Source organism: Blennius ocellaris (genome assembly GCF_963422515.1).
Source record: "Blennius ocellaris genome assembly, chromosome: 2".
Lineage (NCBI taxonomy): Eukaryota > Metazoa > Chordata > Actinopteri > Blenniiformes > Blenniidae > Blennius > Blennius ocellaris.
This window is the reverse complement of record NC_137651.1, coordinates 747,765-774,693: the sequence shown is the minus strand read 5'-3', so window position 1 is coordinate 774,693 and position 26,929 is coordinate 747,765. Positions and strand designations below refer to the sequence as shown.

Here is a 26,929-nt window from a genome sequence, read left to right as displayed (position 1 = left end):
TATTTTCGTTCCATTTGGACAATGTGGGGGTCTGTGACGTCATCATCTCATAATAAACTAGTTCTGTTTTTAAAACCTCACAATCACTTTATTAATTCCTGTGGAAATTCTTTAGCAACGCAGCACAAACAGAATGTTTCCATCATTAACGCAGTACAAATGATTGGGACTATTTTCAAGGAGTAAACTCCTTGAAAATAGTCGTGGAAGAGGACGCAGCTTCACTGAGGTGTGAATTGCCTGCTACCACGGAGGAACTGCTGTTTATTGTTTTGATGCCATTCTCCTCTGCAAGCTGGCGTTTTAAAATAGTAAACTCTTTCAAACTGTCTGGCGGCAGAGCGGCCGCCTCGCTGTACAAGGGCTTTACAAACATCCACGTTGCTGCATTGCTTTGCAGTGTTTTGAGCATGAAATACATCCAAACAGCGACATGTTGTCATGAAAGGTCGGATAGCACAGTGCTACTATGCGCGCCTGCTAGCTGGCTTCAAACTGTGGAATGGATTTCCTGACTTGTTACGCCACGTCTCATTGAGACCCGCCTCTGTTCAATAATGAAATCCAGTCCACAATTTGCAGCCAGCAAGCAGCGCAGCAGCAGGGAAACGCTGTTGAGTCATTTCAGCAACAGTGAAGAACAGACAAGGCTTCATGGATCTGAAATCTCTACAGGTTGGATCGGAAATTTCCAATCCGTGAATTATGTTGGTATCAGAACCCAATACCAATAATGGATCAGATCGGCCCCATCCCAAAAAGAAAGAGGAAGCACGTTTCTTAAAAAAAAAAAAGCATTGTTTATCACGGTCGATACGTCAAACTGATCGGTACCCATGAAATTGCACAATACAAAGGCATGAAAAAAATGATTCATCAAAATAGGTATTGCATCTTCCAAAAACAAACTTTCCATTCATAAATACTTGCCTTATGATTTGGGGTTCACTGCAGTTTCTTACAACAGAATCACAGAGTTTGTCTCTAAATAGGCAGAAATCATCTCTACGAATCGAACTAGTGTGACGCAACACTGAGAAATGGCAGTCAGCAGACATTCTGCGGGGCCCACAGCTGGGCTACCATGCTTTTAGTACAGTACAACACTGAAGGCCAGGAGGAGGAGGAAGAAGAAGAGGGCGGCGGTCACATGACCTCTGAGACCCGCCGAGCCTGCACACATGTGGTGAGATGAGTGGATGAATGTCCGTGATGTTCCACCGCAGCTAACTCCTGCACACACACACACACACACACACACACAAACACACATAGAGAAGGTCTTTAGTGTAGTTCACATGCCATGTCACAAGGGGGCGCTGTGTGCTCTGCACCACCTGACCCTGTCAGCGGATTCTACTTAACTCTCATGTCTTAATATTGTCACTCCTCAGACATGCTGCCAGAGGCTGCCTGTCAGCACAAATAGTTCACAGTAAATATCCAAATCAATCTAAATGTATGTTTGTAGTAGGGTTGAGCTTCAGACAAGTATCCGGTACGGATAAAGCATTTTATGACGAGTACAATATCCGTGTTCACACACACACACACACACACACACACACACACACACACACACACACACACACACACACACACACACACACACACACACACACACACACACACACACACACACACACACACACACACACACACACTGGCTGAGGCTCTCCCTAGGTTTTCTTCAGCTCGCCTCTATTTCGGTTTGTATATTAAAAGTTACTTGGTGAACTGATTTCGTAACGTACGCGGTGCATTTGACTAGACAGAGCTGAAAACGGCTCGTGTCACGTCAGTCACTGCCTCCACTCCAGTCGTTTTTTTTCTTCTTTTTTTTACCGTCTGCTTGCTCTTAGTTTGACTGGTGGTGTCAAGTCAGTTGGAAAACTTTGCTCGTACTGAACTTTTGAGAAGAATACAATGAACAAGGCCGACATATTATTTCCCTGTTTGCCATCACTGGATGTTTACATGAATCACTAAGTTCACACAGATCATTAAAAAATAAACAGTCTACAGACCACTTACACACACAATATAGCTGAACACACATAGGAGCCTATATTAATATGGCTGTTCATAAAATAAATATAATATTATAAATATTACAAATTAAGCTTTATATACTGTGTATTAGGGATGAGCGAGTACACCACTATCTGTATCTGTATCTGTTCAACCACTTAAATGATCTGCATCCATATCCGTACTTGGGAGTGGGCGTGGCCTAAACCGGAAGTATATATATAAAACATTGAATCTCAATTCTGAGGCTGTTCTGCAAATAGTTTACAAATAAAAAATAAAACCAACTTCTGATCAATCTACATCAATTTAAGACTTAAAATAATGTGCAGATTTAAGCCCCACCCAGTTTCAGTTGAACCACGCTCACTTCTGGTTTAGGCCCCGCCCAGTCCAAGTACAGATGCTGATACAGATCATTTAGATTGTTGAACAGATACAGATACAGATGCAGAAAGCGGTGTACTCGCTCATCCCTAGTTTGTAGCACAAGCACTGCAGAGTAATTCAAATGTTTTTAATGATATATCAAAATGGATAAATGTGTGTATTTCCTGGTAATTAAAGGTCACACCAAGTTCACTTGTAAATTTTAGGCTCATCATGAAACTTCATCTCAAAGCCCGACATCACTGACCTTTTGTTAATATTGTTTTAGAAGAGAAACATTCAAAAATGACCCTTGTTTCCTCTGAGTCTCAAACTGTGATATTTGAACTGCGCCTGAGTGTCTAGTGAAAATTCATTAAATGGCTTTGAAACCATGAACATCAACAGCAGCCTGGAACTGACTGGAAGCATCATGTAAAACTACTTTACTGAAAAGATTTCATTTACAGTAAAACCTCCGATTTAGGGACGCCCTAAAATCCAAGGGCAAGTGTCCCCTGAAGGCAGGTGTCCTCTCTTCGGAGACACAAGGTCACAAGGACAAATTGTAGGACCAGTTGATATTGAATGAACCAAACATCAAATAGGTTATGGTTGTTTAAAAGCACAAAAGTGTATACAATAAATATACATGTCTATAAGATGTATATAAAATAATTACCCTATTTTCCAGATGATAAGCCGCGACTTTTTTCCAACACTTTGAACCCTGCAGCTTATAACACGATGTGGCTAATTTCTGGATTTTTACGGGTTAATGGGCTTCATGCCACCATATGTTGCTTCCGCATGTAGATACATGCTGCTTCTCCAAAACGTGCCTTAAAAGTTACATTTCTGCTCTTGGTGAGCTCATCTTGTGCTGCTCTCCGTGGTCCTGACTGCTGTGAATGTTGCGTTCAGGTGCATCATAGCACGCTGGACTCCGTAGCTGAAAATTCTTCCTCCTCAGAATCACAATCGGCAAATAACCAATAAAATACTTTATCAACAGAAATAAAACGCTTGCTGATTATGCATCTGTCTCTCTGCGTCTTTCTGTGTCTCTCTCTGTCTGTGGGCTTCATCGCAGGAGAGGGAATTCCTGCACACAGCGCTGTGTTGTGTGCCTTGCGCCTGCTGCGAAGCTCGCAGACAGACAGAGAGACATGCACGAGGCGCAATTTCCAGCACTATGAAAGACAGACTGCGAGAATTGATGAAAATATAAGCAATCCCTGTGTACCTGCAGTGACATTCTTGCCACATTACAACTTGGACACCTGCAGCTTATTGTCGAGTGCGGCTTATATGTTTTTTTTTCTATTAAAATGTTGTGGGTGCAGCTTGAATTCAGGTGTGCTCTATAGTACGTAAAATATGGTATTACATAAGATTCAATTTACTTCCTGGACCATATACAGTCCAGTTTCATCCAGAGTGGACCAAAATATTGCTATAATAACCTTTAAATTTACACTTCCAAGTTTTTTCTTTATTGCGGTCACAGTGAAATTGTCTGTTTTTACAAGATCAAACAGCTAGTACTGAAAATGACTACAATCTACAGCATAAAGTCCATTTTAATGAAACATTCTGGTTCAAAACACAATGAAAAAAAAACAACAACAAAAAAACCCTTGTATAAATCCTCTATAAACTCCTTGCTTGGTGGGACCAGATTGGAGGCTCTCGGTGGGTTTTGTCCCATGGGCATTATGCTTTCTGCTGTTCAATAAAAGTGAAACCTTCTGTCTCTCATTCATTACTGCCCATATTCACGAAGCATCTCAGAGTCTCTTAAGGAGCTCCTATTTTAGCCTAAAAGTTCCTTAACAAGGAATTCTTACCTTAAAAGTGACCCAGGAAGTGTCTAAGGGCAACTCTCAGCAAGGAGTTGACAGCAACTTTTATCTTAGTGAGGAGGTGTTGTTGACCCCGTTGCTGTGTATGATGCAGTCTGCTGAGAGCTGATTGGTTGGTAGAGAAAGACAGAAAAAAGTGATTTGTGCTCCAAGTAATGAATGGAGAGTCAAATTAACCAACCTTGGGCTGTATTAAAAATGTGTAATCATGAAATTAATTTGTCTATTTAATGAAACTCAGAAAAATGTATTTAATTTGTACACAGCTTAAAATGATTGAACTTACCTCATTCACACGCCGATTATTATATTGATTTGATTATTGTTATTACGTTGCTTCACTATGGGAGAAGTAAGATACTCCCTGATGAGTTCGACCACAAACATTCCTGAACGATGGTAGTGTCATTACATCATTATCATTAAACAATTTCATAGTGCACACGTTCCCCCCATTATCCATGAGCACCTGGGGGTGGCTGTCGTACAGAAACGGCGCACCAAGCAGATACAAAAACCCTTTAAAATACACATTTTTTCACACCTTTAAAAAACTTGTACCACTGTGGTCTGTGCCACTGAATAAACAAACGGAGAACATCTTTCCTTTCTCTTTCTATTTCTGTCATCTTATCTGTTTAAGGAACTCGTAGGCTTCTTAAAAGTCCTCTTCACTACTTCTAGTGGTATTCCACCTTAGGAGCTCACTGAGGGTGAGGATGCTTTGTGAATTACTTTTATCTTATTAAGGAAAAATGTTCAGAAAATTTCGAGGAATTCTAAGATTTTTCTTAACAGTGACGTCACTACGTGCTACCTTTAGCCTCAGGATGTTTTGTGAATACGGACAAGGTGCACAGAGCGTCTTCCTCTCTCTAACAACCAATCACAGCTCTCAGCAGACTACATCACACATAGCAATGAGGTAAACCACACCTCATCACTAAGATAAAAGTGGCTGTCATCTCCTTGCTAAGTTATTCTTAGACACTTCCTCAGTCACGTTTAAGCTAAGAATTCCTTGCTCAGGGAATTTTAGGCTGAGATGCTTCGTGAATACGGGCACTAGTCTTCACCCACTCACTGCCAGATTGTTCTCATCTGCTCGCGTGCAAGACCTTGCAGCTATATTTTCTCGGACGGAAATCCTATTGCCAACTCTGCCTGCCTTTGATGAGCCAACCTGGCCTGAACCCTGCTTTGGACCTCAGCCTTCCGTCCCCGACCACGACTTCTGGTATTTCCTTGTTGGTTTGAGACTTTTGTTTCTGGCTCACCGGTGGCTGTTCTGTGTTTGGATCATTGCCTGCTGGATTCTCCATTTGCTTATTCCTGTATCGCCTTCAAACTTCATTAAAGCCATCACCTACGGTACCTGTGTGTCCGCTGTGCTGCTATTGGATGGCATACACACCTGTTACAACTTTGTGTGTGCAGAGTACACATGATATCAAAATCATCATCCACCCTGTGCGTTATACTCCGCTCCGACCCTCTGAGGTCGAACATGCGATCTGTGTGCGCCAACTGGACGCTTGTGTGAGAAGGTCCTCCATCTCCCCATCTCAACAATCACAATTTAAAAGCAAAGAACTCTCTTGGAAAAGAGGTTTATAATCTCAACTGGATTTTCCTGGTTAAATAATGGTTAAATATAAAAAGTACAAATAAATAATAAAGAGCCAGTTGGCTCAGAACTCCTGAAGTGAAACATAAACTACTTTAGGAAAGGTGGAGAACGTCGGGCAGCAGAAGTGGAGATATTTTCAGTATCATTATGTTACGCTATGGAACGCCCACAGAAGTGAGCCGAGTGTAGTATGGATGTAAACGTGTGTGCATCCGCGACTTGCACACAGTCTGCAGACACGCAATGTGGAAATCCTCGAGTAGCTGACGGAAAGGAGCTTCACAGAGCAGCAGCGTGCTGCTGGGAAGCTTTGATTATTCAGATCTCAAAACTTATCTCCTGACACCACTACAATGTCTGAATATTCAAATAATAGGGAGCCAGCCCAAGTAGTTTCGCTATTTCAGTGTCCGCTCAGCTTGAAATTTGCCAGGAAAACATGTCCGTTGTCTGTGTTTGGCCGGTTGTACGCTCATTAAAGTGTGTTAACAGTTATGTGTCCATGCGTAGTGACGTGTCCGCCCAGTACAGGGTGTTGCTCTTCCTGAGTCTAGTGTCAGAGGTTTTCCTGTATTCAAAAACACTGTACACTGGGGGGTGCCGACACCTGGTAGGGAAGGTCTGAGCATCAGTTTGTGTGTGTGTGTGTGTGTGTGTGTGTGTGGTGTGTGTGTAAAAGCAGGAGAGTGATGAAGCAAAAGAACACAACATTCCAAGAAAAAGACTTGCTAATCACAGTAAAGTTTGGTGGAGGTGGAGGAAGAAGTACAAAACTTTGGATTTAACATCATAGTCCAAAACTAGAATATCATTGAAAAATTGGTGTATGAATTTAAACAGACTGCCAATGTTTAGAAACTATAAAATTGAACTGAACCGGAGATGTTTTGTCAATAACAATAGTCCAAAATACCTTTCAGATTCTATCCAGAATCCAGACTCATTAGAGTTTATAGGAAACACAGAGTGGCTGCTATTATTGCAACAGGAGGCTCTATTAAATATTGATGTGATTGCAGCAAAAACAGAAGACTAAAAGGTTAAAATTGGGTATTCTATTAAATATATTTATTGTTTAACTAACTAATAAACTAACTGATGAAACTAATTAAAATAAACTGTGAACAATGACTTACATAAAAAAGCAGTTCATAGTCAAACTCATATTTAATGATTAAAATGTGTTTTTATTGCTCAGAAAATTCAACAAATACTCCAGTTTCAGATGTACCGTAATTCCCGGACTATTCAGTGCACTTGAATATAAACCGCACCTACCAAATTTTAAAAGAAAAAAGAAACTTCAGAGTTACGTGTTGCATTTGAACGCATCACCCATTTATCAGAAGCATGAAGCTCTTTAACAGTAAAAATGCATAAATTAGCAGCGTCAGTGTCTTAGCTGCAGTGATCAAAGCCTGTGAAAAAAGTGGCGGCTTGCAGTGCAGAAATTACAGTAAATAAATCATTTCCAGATTGTCATTTAACATGGTTGACATGGTTAATTATAGTCTATCTTCATTAGGATTTTTATTTTATTTCATGGAGCCGGAGCCTTTTTCTGAAGACTGTTTCTGAATCTGCTTTCTAACAAACAGATTTGATCATTTATTTAGAAATGGCCTGGCCTTGGCTTGATGGTTGTTGTCTGGGGGGTTAATATTGTATTTTATAAATTAGACAAAAGATTTACATTCATCACCTGTTTTAAAAAGGATCATGAAAAAATTCAGGACAAAAAAACATGACAAAAATCCTACGTGGTCAGGAAGTTTCTGCAAAATGTTTAATAATAAACACTATCTGAAATGTTGTGACTCGGAGTGTAACTATTGTAAGTCTGTACCTGGAGACAAGCTGCTGATGTTCCTAGCTGGGGTTGGGACCCTCTGCAGACTTCTGCATCTGTGTGGAGGAAAAGAGGACAGGTCAGCTGCTGTCGGCTCTGAGTGACTCACACCGAGACCATCCAGCACACACAAGGCCGGGAGGTGAGTGGAAGTGATTCAAGCGTAGAGAAAACAGGTGCACGTTCTTTTAGCTACCAGCAGAGGGCAGAGGTGCTCTTGAGCCAACTGAAAACTGGGAGAAGACAAACAGGCTAAAACAAAATAACCACTGAAGGCTGGAAACATGGAGGCAGCCGAGAAGCTGACAGTCAACAGGAGGCTGTGTTACATGGCCACACACTCAGGGGAGAACACAAAAGGAGATGATGGAAACATGATCATCCACATAGTTCAACTCAAATCAGACACCAGAAAAATGTGGAGAAATAAAAAGAGGAGAACAAAAAAAAAGGAGCTCAATGACAGGCAGAAGTGTTACTGTACCTGTGAATGTTCTTTTAGGAAATCAGGTAGCTGAAATTCCCCCTTAAAGACCTGGAAAAACAAAGGGCCAGCTTTAGAGGTCAGGGAGGCTGTGTGGGGTCAAGTCCGTGTTGCCACAACAACGAGTCCAGAAAACTCCCAGAGGCAATGAGAGAGAAAACCTGCACAAAACTCACACTCAAGAGACACAGCTGAGGGGATGCAGGGTGAAAGGAGGAGGAGGCAGAGAGGTCAAGAAAATAAGGAGGATGGGGTGTAGGGGTGGGGGTGAGGGGGTTAATGTCCTGCGGGAAGTGTGAAAATCGGGAATGTGTGTTTCTTAGAATGTTTTTCCAGGAAAGAACTACAAAAATATCTACTGTCTATAGACTTTAAATTCCTTTGTCAGGGTTTTCAGGCCTTTTGTATTGAAGCATCCACTGAATTACATCTTATATAACTAATTAACTAAATAATGAATCTTTTTCTGCATTGACCAAGCCTATTTCTAGGATTCTGAGCTACATTACGACATCCCAGGGAACTCATGGAGGTCAAGGCTCTTGTTCAGGGTGACATGTCAGCTGTGGGATTTGGACCTTCTAATTCCCGATCTCAGGTCTAACTTCCTGAACCTTGAGGTCACCACTGTCCACACAAACATGTGACCTTACATTCATTTCATTTACCTCACTGTCCAAAGTGTCGCTTGCCAAAAAAAAAAAAAAAGACTGTAATGGTTGCAGTTGAACAATGGATGGGTCTAATGTTCCGTGACGAGCCAGTGAGGACAATTCTACCAGATCATTTCTTTCAACTATAAGATACTCAACAGGTAGAGAGTTTGACCTTTCTGAAAGGTCCAGGTGAGGAGGGCACTTCATGGACTTTATAGTCCAAATATTTGCATTTATAACAACTGTTTTCACTATAACAACCAAGTACCATCATTTCTGGACCATAATGCACACTTTTGTGTTTGTTGTTGGGCTGGTACAATTTATATATCAATATATATTAGTATATATGATCGTGACCACGAGAGTTCTCTGTATGGCAGCAGAAACCTGCTACAGTACCACAGAAAAACCTCCATTACTGATGTATTCCACTGACCGAGAAAGAGAATTTGGAGTAAAAAAAAATAGAAAACGGAAAGACTTGTGTGTGTGAGAAATATGAAAGGGACTGAGGAAAAGAAACGGTTACCATGATGAGGAAAAAAAAGAAGGTTAATTGTTGGCTAAAGGCACAATGGCTAGAGCTGAGGAAGTGGGACTTGTATACATTTTATTGCAACTTAGTGTCCAGAAAATATGAAAGTAATATAAAATATGAAAGTAACATGAAAGTTGCCAAACTGTGAAGCTTCACTTATGTTGTTTTCTCGGTTCTGTCTCATGAGCTGTTGATCCTGAGGTTTTATTAGACTTCAGAAAGAAGCCACTGCCGATGCAGAGACCAGGTTCAATTCAAAGAAGCCAAAAGCCAGGAAAAGAGAAAAAGCTCTACCGACCGAGTGAAACCCACCTGCTCTTCCATGCTAACTTCAACTACCCACGAAAACATGAGCCAATCTTAGCATTCACACTCAACTCAGACTCTTTTCATCACTGCAGCCCTTGAGGACCTGGCACTGTCTCCTTCGCAGCCGTTTCCATCAGAGAGCCAGCAGCACAGCTTTACTGGGTGTGTAATAAGGTGACGATTGAAAAGTTCAATCTGAATTGGGTTCTACAAACTGGGAGGAGATTGAGTCCCCCTGCTCCTGTCAGGCTTGAGTTATTAAAACTTTCCCCACAGCAGTAAGATTATTCCACAATCCTCTTGCATGCCTGCATGCTCCCTCGCTCCCTCCCTCGCTCGCTCGCTCGTCGGCACCGGGCCAAAAGCGGGAAGTGAGCTGAAATCATTTCCGAAACCAGAGTTGTGGTTGTGATTTTCTCCTGGGTGCTGCTTTGCAGCTCTGCTCTGCTTCACAGAAGCCATGGGACACATGGGGCCGTGTGAACTCCTGACAACAGTATGCATCATAAGTCCAAGTGGACCGGACTGTCTGCTCTTCAAGCTGCAGGTCAGTGTGTCCTTCAGAGAGAAGATGGGACGAGAGGAACATGTCTGCAGCCTTAACATTGCCTCAACAAGGGGTAAATATTCAAAATATGGTGATAAACTGAAACAGTGATAAGTACAATTGCGTGTAAGAACCCTTAATCACATCATCCAATCAGCAGCGTTTACAATGTCCGATAGCTGATCTGATCGGCAGAAGGACTTTGTGTTTGATTTGTGCTGGCTACTTAACGTTAGTGATTATACCATAAATAATGTATTCACTATGAAAATTAAAACAACAAACTTTTATTTCCTTGTGTTTTGGATTCTTGGATATATTTCACCTTCAGTGACAGACACATTTCATTCCTGTGACTGTTTGAACTCCCACACTTTGCAATAAGGTGGTTATAAAGTCTAAAACAGAGTTCTTGACATTTGATTTTAGATATAAATATGGACCTGCTGCTTACACAACGGTCAACTGAAAATGTTTTTCTTTCACAAAAACTTCATGTTCAGCTGGCAAGGTTGTTTTTTTTTGCGACACTGCTTGTCTTGAAAATCTGGCTGCCTCATCTGTCTTTTGGCATAAAGACATGCTTCCTGTTTGTACGTGGTGGATGGCTGTTAATCAGTACATCCAGTAGCGGGCAGTGCAGATCGTTGGTTTTGTTGGGATCTCACAGGACCACAGAAAGTTTGTTCATTTCTAGGAAAAGACAATTGTCATATGTCATGATACACAGTCATGACATATGAATTCTGACCCAGCAATGTGATTGTCTTTCACACCCAGTGGGGGGGGGTCCTTTCACAGGACCTTCCTCCCCCCCTTTCTGCTCACAAGACTCTTCCCCCCAGGCATTCAGCCAGTCACTGATTGGTTGAAGCTCCCAGGTTTTGACACCTCCGAATCCACACGTGGAAAAAAAGGCATTCAGCCAGCCTCCACTCTCTCTCTTGCAACGAAGACTCCGAGGAGTTGCTGAAGGAAGCTCCCCAGTGTTAGCATACAGCTAACACCAGAGGCTTGCAACCAGGGACCTTCACTCCTCAACTCCTCTGCTGACCCACCACGAGGGTCAGACCTTCCCAGGACCTGGAGACCAGCACCCAGAGTCTGATCTCCCATCAACCAAGGAAAACCAAGCAGTTCCTCCAGGACGGACCAGGGAAACGACGCCTCACAGAACTTCTTTGTGTTTTCCTCAACCAGCAGGAAAAGCATCACAGACCTGAGCGACCAGCTCCTCAGTCTGGACAAAAGGAACAACCAGGAGCTGCAAAGAAGGACTCCTGAAACATCAACTTCATCTTCTTCTCCTCAGCCTGCAGAACCAGCAACCACAGTTAGCAGGAGGTGCTAACTACAGGAGAAGACACCAGCTTCCCTTCCAGCAAGGACAACAACCGAACTCTTCCAAGGAAGTGGGAACAACTGGGCATTACCTGAGATTAGTTAAACTTGATGCTATGATAGAACTGTTTAACTTTCATGAAGATGTGTTGATTCTATTACAGTGATTGAGTTCTATAGATAATGATATTAGGAGCAGTGATCAACCTGTAAACCAACGTTAGCTCTGCCACAGACACAGGGTCTGCATGCTAATCTGCTTTACTAACTAGTTAACTCACAATCCTACACATATCACATCAAAGACAACATCACACAGTAACTGAACACCATCTGACGACTCCTGACGTTTTATAAAACAAGTCTCATTCACATCAAGTCATTCTAGAAATGGTCCTTTAGCAGAGACACACAGGAAGCAGACGCTACGGCTAGCTTCTATTGTCCCCAGCACATGGTGGAGACCCAGGACAGACTTCCTGCTCTCTGATAACCTCCATTTGAATGTAGTTTTTTGTGATCCGCCATCTTGTTTTGTAGTTCCATCACACGTCTCACACACACACACACACACTCCCTCCACCTCTCTCTCTCTTTCTCTCTCCACACACACACACACACACACACACACACACACACACCAAGCTGTATATAGGTAGTTAGAATCTGTGTTTTATTGGCTATCAATTCCTGTTAAGACAGGTGGAGCTCCGAGGTTCTGATACAGATCAGATTAAATTTCAATAACATTATTAATAACTATCTTTGATAACTATTAATCATTATCGGTAGCCAACCAAAACATAAATAGTGCTCCTTATGAGGTAAGAAATCCCTACAACAGTCCAAAGGTAATGTTTTCTTTTTTGTTCATCTACGGCCATCTCTCAAAGTTTAGAATAAATCATGTACGATTACACAGATTAAACCAGGCAAGAATAGTTTGATCTGAGCTGACAAGTCAATAAACTCTGTGTGAGCTCAAATCCTGCCATGATGCCAGATAAGCACAAAACAGACGAAACGCCACTGACATTTGTGTCTTCTCTCTTCACTAACTCATCTTATTATTGTTAGTGTAGGGAAACTGAGAACTTATTGATCTTAATATCCATTTCTCACCAACTGCAAAGCCACTTAAAAGCTATTGATTGTGGCTACAGGAGCTGAGGCCAATGAGCCTCATTTACAGCAGGCTGGAACAAACACTGCGTCCCCAAGCCGGAGAGCAGAGGGTGAAGCAGTTAGACGTGACACTGGAAATAAGTCATTAGTGTACATATAAGATGCAGGAACAGTCTCACAGGGTCAGCTCAGGGTCAATGCAATTTGTCATTTTATTAGCTTGAATGCCACAATTGAGCATTGCAGCCTCAGCTTTATGACGGCCTCACTGTAATAACTCCATGTACACTAACAATTCATCAATACATTAATTGGTTGACTAACAATTAAACTGATGTCTGTCTTTTGTTATTCTCAAAAATGAATGCTGAAATCCATATCCTCCCTAGACAAAAGTTATGAGTGCAATTTATCCTTCTGATCCATTACATTATCTGCAAAAATTAATTTGTTACCTTCTCAAGTGATCATTCTTCATGTCGGTGCAAGTAGCAAACATGACCATAAATAACCAAACTGGACTGATATCAAAACCTCTCCAATACAACCTATTGACACCATAGGAACATGGACAGGCTGGTGGGAGATGATAGAAAGACAAAAGGAAGTCAAAGGTTGCAACCTGCAGTAAGCAGAAGCTTCTCTATCAGCTGATAAGACCACACCGAGCATCCCGGCAGGAAACTGAGACTACAGTTCACACAGGACCACCAGAACTGGACCGGAGAAGGTCTGTTGACTTTCCACAAGAACAGCACCTTCACATCATGGATGCTCAGACCACCAATCTGCAGCCACTGTGACAAGTTATGTCAATATGGACCTCAACCTCGGCGGTTCTATAACACAAAGATTGAGATGATGGAAGTTGAAAAATGGAGGTAAAAAAAACAACCTTCCTGCACTTCAGAAAAAGTCAAAAATCAAAGTCTAGATTTTTTTCTCATGGAGACGTCTGTCTATCCCTCCTCATTTTCCTGTGGATGTGAAATCACATTAAATCACTTAAAGGGTCCCTGAAATAATTCTATTAAAATACACCAGTATTTAGCATTATTTTTCCCCCTTTCGAATGATATATGACACACCAATGACAATCACACCACTATCTTGCTCTTGAGCGCCGAACGTCTAAAAATGCCTTTAAATCTCCCGCCCTGTGAATCTGACCTAGTTTTCCCAACTTGCCGTAGTTTTGCGCTGTGACGTATGAGGAGTTATTTACTTCCGCCCACAACAGCTGATCGTAGCGTCTTGTTTACATGTGCTCTGCATTATCGCGTTATTTAGCAGTTTTTTAGAGCCATGCCTAAGCGTTGTGTTGCGGCTGGGTGTTCCCAAATGCCCAGTCCGTCTGTAAGTGTCCATAAATTCCCAAAAGATCAAACTTTGAGGAGATTATGGACAAAACAAGTGCAGCGCACTCGCTCCAACTGGACACCAACAGAGGCCTCCTATCTCTGCAGTCAACATTTCACGGATGACTGTTACGAAACAGCACCCGCAATCCGAGAGTCACTTGGTTTTGATGTGAAGAGGAAACGTATCCTGAAACCTGGTTCTGTCCCCACCATTTTTAAACGGCTTTTTAACGGATTTTTAAACCCAACCTTCAGTAAGTCTTTTTAAAACCTGCTAAAACTTAAGACAAATAGACCAATAAACTTTGCAAAACACCCACTCTGACACAAGGGTAAATACCCGGTCACACACAATATGTACTCACGGGTAAATACCCGGTCACGCACAATATGTGCACACGGGTAAATACCCGGTCACGCACAATATGTGCACACGGGTTAATACCCGGTCACACACAATATGTGCACACGGGTTAATACCCGGTCACGCACAATATGTGCACACGGGTAAATACCCGGTCACGCACAATATGTGCACACGGGTTAATACCCGGTCACACACAATATGTGCACACGGGTTAATACCCGGTCACGCACAATATGTGCACACGGGTAAATACCCGGTCACACACAATATGTGCACACGGGTTAATACCCGGTCACGCACAATATGTGCACACGGGTAAATACCCGGTCACACACAATATGTGCACACGGGTAAATACCCGGTCACGCACAATATGTGCACACGGGTAAATACCCGGTCACGCACAATATGTGCACACGGGTTAATACCCGGTCACACACAATATGTGCACACGGGTTAATACCCGGTCACGCACAATATGTGCACACGGGTAAATACCCGGTCACACACAATATGTGCACACGGGTAAATACCCGGTCACGCACAATATGTGCACACGGGTAAATACCCGGTCACGCACAATATGTGCACACGGGTAAATACCCGGTCACGCACAATATGTGCACACGGGTTAATACCCGGTCACACACAATATGTGCACACGGGTTAATACCCGGTCACGCACAATATGTGCACACGGGTAAATACCCGGTCACGCACAATATGTGCACACGGGTAAATACCCGGTCACGCACAATATGTGCACACGGGTAAATACCCGGTCACGCACAATATGTGCACACGGGTTAATACCCGGTCACGCACAATATGTGCACACGGGTAAATACCCGGTCACACACAATATGTGCACACGGGTAAATACCCGGTCACACACAATATGTGCACACGGGTTAATACCCGGTCACGCACAATATGTGCACACGGGTAAATACCCGGTCACGCACAATATGTGCACACGGGTAAATACCCGGTCACGCACAATATGTGCACACGGGTAAATACCCGGTCACGCACAATATGTGCACACGGGTTAATACCCGGTCACGCACAATATGTGCACACGGGTAAATACCCGGTCACACACAATATGTGCACACGGGTAAATACCCGGTCACGCACAATATGTGCACACGGGTAAATACCCGGTCACGCACAATATGTGCACACGGGTAAATACCCGGTCACACACAATATGTGCACACGGGTAAATACCCGGTCACACACAATATGTGCACACGGGTAAATACCCGGTCACACACAATATGTGCACACGGGTAAATACCCGGTCACACACAATATGTGCACACGGGTAAATACCCGGTCACGCACAATATGTACTCACGGGTAAATACCCGGTCACGCACAATATGTGCACACGGGTAAATACCCGGTCACGCACAATATGTGCACACGGGTAAATACCCGGTCACACACAATATGTACTCACGGGTAAATACCCGGTCACGCACAATATGTACTCACGGGTAAATACCCGGTCACACACAATATGTACTCACGGGTAAATACCCGGTCACACACAATATGTGCACACGGGTAAATACCCGGTCACGCACAATATGTACTCACGGGTTAATACCCGGTCACGCACAATATGTGCACACGGGTAAATACCCGGTCACGCACAATATGTGCACACGGGTAAATACCCGGTCACGCACAATATGTACTCACGGCTCAAACATGTATGGTTGAACGCCTTGATTTTCTTCTAATTCTTCCTCCGATGATTCCTCTCCTTCATCTTCGTCCAAAACCAACGATACGTCACTTAAATCTTCGCTAACATCGCTCCTAGGTGCTTCTGTATCGCCAAACCCCTCCATTCTTCAATCAGCTGATGTTGTTTTGGCTGGGACATATAACCCCTCGTACGTCATATCCGGTCTAGCTCAGGCGGCTCACATTTATGGCCCGCAAATATACCGTCGTCTGCTGCATCATGTAAAGTCAATTAAAAGGGTCGGAATTCGGACTTTTATCTGGGAATGTTATATACCTTTCGAAAGCATATTTATTCTTCTTTCTAAAGATGAAATCTGAAAAACATTTCAGTTACCCTTTAACTCTGACTACATCTGGTTGCTTACTTCTTCTGGACATGTGATTTTACACTGGATTTCCTTGATTGATAATAACACATTTTGTAAGCACCCCAGGATCCGTGCCTTTGTCTTTCATACTCGATGAACTTCTGTGACAGAACAATGCTGCAGGCTGCACAGTCTCTTATAGTCTTAATACTGATAACGGCACTGTTTTTATGAGCAAGCTTCTGTTCTGAAGCATCTTTTCACCACTTTCAAAATCACAGGCGGTTTGCCTGTGATTTTGAAGCAGTCACACATGCTGGCATGTGGATGGAGTAAAAATAACTTTTTTTTTTCCTCCGTGAAAATAAAAATCTCAACTTTGATGCTTGACTTTTTTTCTGAAGCATGTGAGTTTTTTGTTGTTTTTTTATTCAGTGGCCCTAATACTCTTCCATAGTATAACAGAACGTTGTTACTGATATAATCAGTATTAGGAAAGTGTGGCAGGATAAAGGACACGCTGGAATTGCAGGTAAAACTTGTCTTTATTTCGCCACCGCCAAAACAGAACTTCAAACAGTGCGTAACATCCCAAAAGCGGTAGAGCTAAACCAAGCCCCCTTCCCACAGTCCTTTTTTTTTTTTTTACTTATTTATTTTTTCTTCTCTCTTTTTTCCTCTTTTCTCTCTTTTTTCTTTAAAGAAGAAAATACACTTTACCTTGAAAGCTCACCTTTCTGCACTTACTCCCTGCTTTAAATTAGTTCACAATGCTTTGCAGAATAAAACGTACAAAAACTATTTAGTTGTTTGTCGCTGGGATGAACAACAGCGTATTTTCCAAAGCTTTCTATGACCGTCAGGTTGCTTTGGTTGTTTCAAGATTTTCATACTTATTGTGAATCTTGAGTTCAAGGATGTTCTTGGCATGCCATCAGCCACATGAAATAACACGGCAGCTTAGACTTCCCCTCTGTTATTACACCTCTATAAACATTGTAATAGGTTGAAATAAAAACACATGGAAGAGAAAGTATAGATAAATTAAGTTCCTGGCAGAGTGAGGAGTTCACCCATCTGGGAGAAACTCTGCACCACAACATCATCAAGTCCATAAACCAAAACTCGTTTTGCGTTCTGGAGGAAGTTGCTGAGGACAGAACTATCAGGGCTTCCTTGCTCTCTGGACTGCCACTGCGGCACGCTTCAGATGAAGAGAGAAAGATGATGGACGGATCAGATAAATGAAGGGCCTAGAAGGTATATAGAATTACAGCAACAAAGCTATTAGTACTTTTCGACTTCCCACATTTTCTCCCATTGCTTTTTTCCTTTTTTCATTCCCACAGTCCTGCTGGGTGAGAGGCCTGGGTCCTAGTGGCCCCTCCAGAACACCCAGAGGGCAAACCTGGGAAAACCAGTTAATACCTCACTGGAAGCTTTATCAGTCGGCCATAACGGCTGCGTTGTCCCTCAGGCAAAACAGCAGGCGAAGCTTGGCGTCCATGAGGAGGAGAAAAACAGTTATCCACAGGCTGTGAGCGAGAACGCCCATCAGGAGAAGAAACAACTGGGGGTCTTGAAGGAGGACGACCACGATGGGGAACCTGGGCCATAAACATGTCCTCATCAGCCATCATATGAGCAGGCTTAAGTCTGTCTAAAGAAATGTGCTCCCTACGCCCACCCACATCCAGCACAAAAATCTTAGGACCCTTCTCCAGGACCTTGAAGGGGCCATCATACGGCGGTTGTAAGGGCGAATGGTGAGCATCATGTCGCACAAAAACAAAACGGGCCGACTTGAGCTCCGCCGGAACAAACAACGGTGGAAAATAGTGGTGAATGGGGCCCGTAGCCGAAAAACTGTCAGAGGAAAGTGGACAGGCTTCCGACCGGGATCGCGGAGCAGAACTTTCAGGTAAAAATTCCCCAGGAACACGGAGCGGGTGACAAAGCACGAGCTCGGTGGGCAACGCATTTCGGTCCTCCTTCGAAGGCAAACCCAACCCCAGCATTAGCCAAGGCAAACGGTCCACCCAGTTACTGTCGGACAGTGCGGCATGCAGCGCTGCTTTAAGGGACCGGTGAAAACGCTCACACAAGCCATTAGCCTGAGAGTGATATGCAGTTGTACGGTACACCTGCACACCCAAAGACCCTGCCATCACAGACCACAGCTCTGACACAAACTGGGGCCCCTGTCGGAGGTAATATCTGACGGGGTACCGAAACACGAGACCCAAGCAGAAAGGAACGCGCGCGCCACATCTGCAGAAGTCGGGGAGGACAGAGGAACCGCCTCTGGCCACCTGGTGGTTCAATCCACACTTGTAAGCAGGTGGGTAAAACCCTGCGAAGGAGGCAGAGGACCTACCAAATCCACATCCACATGGTCAAAACACCTGGCCGGAATGGGGAATGGTTCAAAGGGTGACTTGGTGTGCGGGTGGACCTTAGCACGCTAACACGCGACACACGCAGCTGGCCAGGCCAAACGAACTTAGCCCCGACCAACTTCACCGACGCCCTCACACATGGATGACAAAGGGAATGAATAGCGTTGAAAACGCGCCATGACAAGAAACTGGAATTATGGGGCGGGGCTGACCCGTGGAGACATCACAGAGGAGGGGAGAACCACCCTCAACCAAAACTGCGTTTTCCAGCCTAAGGCCCGTACCCGAAGACCTAAGAGCCAAAATGTCTGAGTCTTCAGGTTGATTGGCAGCCATAGCAGAAAAATCCACCCCCAGATGCACTGGACACACAAGCACGTGATACAGAAAATCAGCGACACGATTCACTTTACCAGCCACATGTCGGATGCCAGTCGTGAACTCAGAGATGGATGCCAAATGGCACTGCTGGCGAGCAGACCACAGCTCTGTCACTTTAGACATAGCAATGGTCAGCGGTTTATTATCCACATAAATGACGGGTTGCAAGATACAGCGCCAACAACTCATGGTCAAAAACACTATACTTGCTGTCTTGTCTTGTTCACTGTCTTGTAACTTGCGGCTGAAAAATGCAAGAGGCTGCCAAACTCCAGCTACCTGCTGTTCCACCACCGCCCCCACCGCTATATCCGATGCATCAGTCATTAAAAAGATGGGTGCTGAAGGTGCTGGATGGGCCAGAAGGGCTGCATCAGCAAGAGCAGACTTGCCGCTTTCAAAGGCCTGGACACGATCCGGTGTCCAGTCAACCGGTTCGGAGCACTTCTTCAATTGCAGAGCGCCAAAAAGTGGCTGCAGAAGGTGGGTAGCACGAGGCAGAAAACGATTGTAGAAGTTAATCATGCCCAAAAACTCCTGCAGGGCCTTAACCGAGGCTGGACGTGGAAAATCCGCCACCGCTTGCACCTTAGAAGGCAACGGAACAGCACCATGAGTTGAAATACGATGACCCAAAAAGTCAATAACTGGCAGACAAAACTGACACTTAGCTGGGTTGACAATAAGGCCGTGTTCCTCAAGGTGCTGAAAAACTTGCTTCAGATGCGACAGATGCTCCTCGACTGAAGAACTGGCCATCAAGATGTCATCCAAATAAACGAACACGAAAGTGAGGTCGCACAGCACCGAGTCCATCAACCTCTGAAAAGTCTGTGCTGCCCCTTTAAGGCGAAAAGGCATGCGCAGGAACTCGAAAAACCCAAATGGGGTAATCACTGCAGTCTTAGGCACATCATCTGCACGCATGGGAACCTGGTGATAACCGCGCACCAGGTCCACCTTCGAAAAAATTGATGTGGCCGCCAAACGCACAGAAAAATCTTGAATCTGCGGAACGGGAACAGTAATGGAGGTGATCACAAAGTCCCACTCAAAATGGCATCCGTGGAAGCATACAGTTACTGACCGACTACCAAAAGATGGGATGGGGGAACCGTTGGCCACGCTCAATGGAGGTCCGCTGTCCCCGGCCGACATGTCCGTGCTGGCTGGACGGAGGGCAGGTGAGGAGTCTGTCCGCCCTCTCAGCGGCGGACAGGCTGTACCTACGGAGCAGATGCTGCTTGAGGGTGGCATATTTCCCGAGACACGGGGGAGCGCGCAACAGCTGCATGGCCCAACGAGTGCACTGCTTGTCTCAGGCGGCAACGATCAGACGACCTGGACTCATCTTCGGTGATTCCGCGCAGTCGGAACAGCACTTCGACATGTTCGAACCACGAAGCCGGGTCGTTCTGCCAAAAATCCGCAAGCCTCAAAGCCGCGGTGAAAACTGCCGGCTGCTGAGGCTGAGGAGACGCGGACAAATCAACATCACAGTCTTCTGCTTCCTCTAACATGTTCCAAATGGGGTCACCAATGTGGCAGGATAAAGGACACGCTGGAACTGCAGGTATTTATTTCGCCACCGTCAAAACACAACTTCGAATAGTGCGTAACATCCCAAAAGCGGGAGAGCTAAACCACGCCCCCTTCCCACAGTCCTGCTGGGTGAGAGGCCTGGGTCCTAGTGGCCACCACAAAAATTCAGTTTCTACATGAACTAGTTCAAAGTTCAGTTTACAGATTTTAAAATGAACTAGTTCAGTTCATAGTTCATAATTCAGTTCAAAAATTAATGAGTTCATAGTTCTTTTTTTTCCCAATATGTTGCTGCAAGCTATTACCCTCAGAACACTGACATTTCCTTATTGTTGCCACCCATTCAGCCAGATGGCCTCACACACATACATCCCTACATTCTCAAAAACATGAGGAAACAAACATGCTGCATGAATGGTCTTTTTTAATGAGGAATTATTCAAACAAAAGAAAATATACCAGACAGGTTCTACAAACAAATTACAAATTAAAATAGTAAAACCCCCAAGGAGACCATTGTGATCTGCAGTATACTGTTAACAACCAAGTCCAGAAGATGTGTCGACATAATTGTTGTACCAACATAAACACAATCTGAGGTAGGAACCAGGCTAAATACAGTATGTTCGGTTCACGTTGGCCCAAAATATAGAGTTCATGAACAGGTGTTCATTGAACTTGTTCAGGCACAACGCTTGATATAATTAACTGTATTAATTTATCATCTGCATGAGTGGAGGAAGCAGGACAGCTAAAAGTATTCAGTTAAATGAACATGCCAACACCATGTACCACAAAGACAAAGTAGGAGAAAATCTCTGATGATTCTTGGATGTTAGAGTAAAAATTATACAAAGCAGTTTTGGTGAGCTATGCATTGGCCGTGATCACTGCCACGACCAAACTGCTTCTGAGGATTACTTTTAATATAGATGGTGCTTCATTCACACTAAAAACAGCAAGGCCGGCTGGGATAAGACTACTTTTGACAGGTCATGCCTCCTTCATCACTCACGTCTCCCTCTCAGTCAGTCGCTCAACCCGGCCTGCAAGACTGGTGGCGAAACCGGGCCTGAAGAGGAAATGGGATGCAGGGGTAAATGTTTGAATGGTGCTTGGCCAGAGAGTATTTCCACATGCGGCTAATGCAATGCAGGGGAGGATTGGAAGGGTGCTGGCACTCAGGAAGCACAGCCTGGGTTTCTGTGAACCTCGATAACATTTCAAGTGGCCCATTTAAAACCTTTTAGTTGAAATTATTTATTGTTGCTTTTCATGTCTAAGTCATTCAATTGAGTTGACCCAGAATATCAGTAGTTACCAGGATTTTAACATTCAAGTATACGTGGGCCAAAACATAATCTAATTCCCCTCCCTCATTGCAAACATTGCAGACATTTGTCTGCACATGTCGTCAGGAGAACTCTGACAAACGGACTCAAACACGCTGTCAACAAGACACACAGGTCTGCTGTGGTCAGGAGGTGGAAACAGTTGTATTCAGAAAGCATCCACATGATTGATAGAGCAAAGCAGATTTAGTATCTGAAGAATACATATCGTGTAGATTGTTTAAAAATCTCAAGCAACCTATAAGTCTGCTGAGCTGTTGGCACTCAAGTGATTTTGATTCAATGAATTCCAGTGTTGTGATTTCTTACCTCATAAGGATCACTAGGAACCATTTATGTTGTGTTTGACTATCGATAATGATTAATAATTATCAAAGATAGTTATTAATTATGTTATGGACATTTAATCTAATCTGTATCAGAACCTCGGAGCTCCACCTGTCGTAACAGGAAATGATAGCCAATTCAGTTCTATCAGTCTCATAAGATATACTAAACTGTTCATCAGGAAGTTGAATTAATAGTTAAATTAATTACAATTACCAGAATTAACAGTAAAGATTGAAGGATTTTGGAGTTCGTGATACAGAAGAATCGACATTTCATTCACCTTTGTGCTCATTAATAAAACAGCAAGTATGATTCCAAACATTATATTTTTTTACAATGAAAGATTGTAAATCAAAGATTCTAACTACCTATATACAGCTGGGTGTGTGTGTGTGTGTGTGTGTGTGTATGTGTGTGTGTGTGTGTGTACAGAGAGAGAGAGAGAGAGAGAGAGAGAGAGAGAGAGAGGTGGAGGGAGTGTGTGTGTGAGACATGTGATGGAACTACAAAACAAGATGGCGGATCACAAGAAACTACATTCCAAATGGAGGTTATCAGAGAACAGGAGGTCTGTCCTGGGTCTCCACCATGTGCTGATAGCAATGGAATATGGAAGCTAGTCGTTAGCATCTGCTTCCTGTGTTTCTCTGCTAAAAGACCATTTCTAGAATGAGTTTATATGAATGCAATTTGCTTTATAAAACGTCAGGATTCGTCAGATGGAGTTCAGTTACTGTGTGATGTTGTCTTTGATGTGATATGCTAGTAAGGCAAAGATTAGCATGCAGACCCTGTGTCTGTGGCAGAGCTAACGTTGGTTTACAAGTTGATAACTGCTCCTAATATCATTATCTATAGAACTCAATCACTGTAATAGAATCAACACATCTTCAACCCCCTCCAACCCCCACGGCCCCATCCCCTAATCCCAATACACACGCACACACACACCCACACCCACACCTAAGCATACACACACGCATACACATACACATACACATACACAAACACATACACATACACATACACATACACATACACATACACATACACATACACATACCTACATTTACTTGGGGGGAGGGGGGTGTCCCCCACTCCCCAGGCCGCCAGCCAGGCCCCCACCAGGCCACTACGAGATCCCATCCTCCACCAATCCAACTGTGAATAGGGAGGGAGAACCACTACCCAGCCCCCCCGGGGCGCCACGCCCGAGCGAGCATGCCCCCCATACTCCAGTCGCACTCACCCCGGAACACGGTGGGACCACAGCGGGAGGTGCTGGGGGGAGCGCCCCCCCCCCCCCACCCTGTGGGGTGTTGGGTGCATGTGGATGTATGTATTTGTGTTTTGAAGAGGTGGTGCAATGTGTGTGTCTAAGGTGCGGTTTAAAATTGAGGGGTAGCGGGGGCCCCGAAAACCAGCTTATCCACATTCAGATTACTTCTGGATTTCCACTTCATGAGGATTGCCTTTTTTGCGACGCTTCGGAAGACCAGGAGTGTGAAGGACTCGTTTTTCTCTCTTTTAATTTCTGTGAGATCGTCTAACAGGCAAAGTGCAGGTGAGACTGGAATGGGGTGGCCCAGGTATAACGATAAGTCTTCACAGGTCTTTGGTCAGAATGTTTGGACTGGTGTACACAGCCAGAGTGCGTGTAGATAGTAATCAGGGAGATCACAGTGGAGATAGGTATCAGGGAGATCACAGTGTAGATAGGTATCAGGGAGATATCAGTGTAGACAGGTATCAGGGAGATCACAATGTAGACAGGTATCAGGGAGATATCAGTGTAGACAGGTATCAGGGAGATATCAGTGTAGACAGGTATCAGGGAGATCACAGTGTAGACAGGTATCAGGGAGATATCAGTGTAGACAGGTATCAGGGAGATCACAGTGTAGACAGGTATCAGGGAGATCACAGTGTAGACAGGTATCAGGGAGATATCAGTGTAGACAGGTATCAGGGAGATATCAGTGTAGACAGGTATCAGGGAGATCACAGTGTAGACAGGTATCAGGGAGATATCAGTGTAGACAGGTATCAGGGAGATCACAGTGTAGACAGGTATCAGGGAGATATCAGTGTAGACAGGTATCAGGGAGATCACAGTGTAGACAGGTATCAAGGAGATCACAGTGTAGACAGGTATCAGGGAGATCACAGTGTAGACAGATATCAGGGAGATCACAGTGTAGACAGGTATCAAGGAGATCAGCTGTGCAGTTTGAACATATGTTAGAGGAAGTAGACCATCTTGAACATCTTTGTCCTGTAATGAACTCTGTGTAGGACCTTGTATTGTCTGAGCTGTATATTGGTGTTTTTGCTCATTTTGAATGTATTTCTACAGATTAGTGACCAAAGCGTTGGGTCTGTGTAGAACAACCAACTCCTTCAAGACGTCAAGGAAGTGGTAACAACAACTGGGCTTTACCTGAGATTAGTTAAACCTAATGCTATGCATAGAACTGTCTAACTTTTATGAAGATGTGTTGATTGTACAAGGATTCTGCATGCTAATCTTTGCTTTACTAACTCGTTAACTCACAATCCTACACATATCACGTCAAAGACAACATCACACAGTAACTGAACACCCTCTGATGACTCCTGACGTTTAGACAAAGCAAGTCGCATTAAAAGAAACGCATTCTAGAAATGGCCCTCTAATAGAGACACACAGGAAGCAGACGGTGTCATCCCAGATAGACGATTCCCAGTTTGACGACAGTGTTTTTTCCCCCCCAGATAGACGTATCCCAGATAGGTGACTTAATTTAAAATCACGTTGGGGAAGTTAAAAAAAAAGTAGCGAGGTAAGAAAAAAAACAAAAGTTGTCAGTCGGACTAAAAACCTTTAGACAACTTATTTGTAATGTTTCAGTGACCTAGGATAAATAAAAATTTTGTTTTTACACAAAAAAAGAAACTTTAAAATCGCTTGTTTAAAAAAAAAAAAAAAAAAAAAACGTTTTACGATTTTAAAAGTTTTTATGTTTTTGGAGGGTGTAAAAAATACATTTGTATTTACCCTAGGTCACAGAAATATTACAAATAATTCAGTTCTTGTAATAACACACACACACACACACCTACACACACACAGCTGTATATAGGTAGTTAGAATCTGTGTTTTATTTGTTTTCAGTGTGAATAAATATAATTTTTGGAATCATACTTGCTGTGTTATTAATGAGCACAAAGGTGAATGAAATGTCGACCTCTTCTGTGTCAAGAACTCCAAAATCCTTCAAGCTTTACTGTTAATTCTGGTAATTGTAATTAAGTTAACTATATATTAATCCAAATTCCTCATTAAGTGTTTAGTATATCTTATGAGACTGATAGAACTGAATTGGCTATAATTTCCTGTTAAGACAGGTGGAGCTCCGAGGTTCTGATACAGATCAGATTAAATTTCAATAACACGATTAATAACTATCTTTGATCATTAACAATCATTATTGATAGCCAAACTGCAAAATGCAATATAGATGGTACCCTGTGGGTGGACCGCACAACATAAATGGTACCTAGTGTGATCGTTATGAGGGAAGAAATCCTTACAACTGCAACCCTAAGGTCAGATGCAGTAAGCTCCATGTCCAGCCCAACTTAATTTGTGTGCATATGCGCTTTCTTTGTGGTCAAAAGTCTGCTTCACCTTACTACAAAATCGCCCTGACTTCCTCCAGTGAGCCGGCCTGTTTTAATAAACTCCATCAGGCTTCGAGGATAAATCTGCTGTGTAAGATGCTATGCACACTTCAAATAGCCTTGAAAGTTTCAATATACTACTGCATCCATAATACGTGCAGCACAGTGCATAGCGTCTATCTACACACTGCGCAATGTGTACTGTAGACTGAGGAACTGAGCTCGTTCTGTGCCGCCACACACTGTTAAGTAATGTTAAGCAATTAACATCACGGGTGTGTGAGCCTCAAAACTCTTTCGTACATATGAACAAAACAGTAAGACAAGTGAGGAGACTGTTTAAACAAGCAATTACGTGCATTAATTAGACTAGAGATATGGAGTTTTAATAAAGGATTATGTGGAAACACAGGGCTATGATATTCTATAAAGTACAGAAAGAGGTTTGCGTTCTGCTTCATTGTCCAGTTTCCATCTTTGTGCTCATTTTCTTCTGTAACAAAGTTCCCTTGTCCCTGAAGTCTTGAAACGTTTTCCATTGGCGTCACGACGCTCTCGACAATGTGACAGATTGCAGCAACTTCATTTTCTTTGCATTCCCGTTTCCCCTCACACTGATGGAAAAATAAACCAGACGAAGCACCGGCAGGATGACGTTCCACTTTTCCACAGACTCAAACTCTAAATTACGCCCCATTGAGTTACATACCAGCCA

General features: G+C 43.4%; 1 protein-coding gene across 2 annotated transcripts in view; it reads right to left on the bottom strand.

Annotated features, from left to right (window-relative positions):
* Positions 1-782: 782 nt before the first annotated feature.
* The window catches only part of tpst1 (tyrosylprotein sulfotransferase 1), a 123,723-nt gene continuing 97,576 nt past the window's right edge, over positions 783-26,929 (bottom strand). Inside the window, exons 4-6 of one of the 2 annotated variants that reach the window (XM_080512038.1) lie at positions 8,229-8,279; positions 7,742-7,800; positions 783-1,233 (exon numbers count right to left, since the gene is read on the bottom strand). In XM_080512038.1, coding sequence (XP_080368164.1) covers positions 7,765-7,800; positions 8,229-8,279 — 87 coding nt within the window. In that variant the 3' untranslated portion in view covers positions 783-1,233; positions 7,742-7,764. The remainder of the gene's footprint in view (positions 1,234-7,741; positions 7,801-8,228; positions 8,280-26,929) is intronic. The other variant, XM_080512039.1, reaches the window with a different exon arrangement.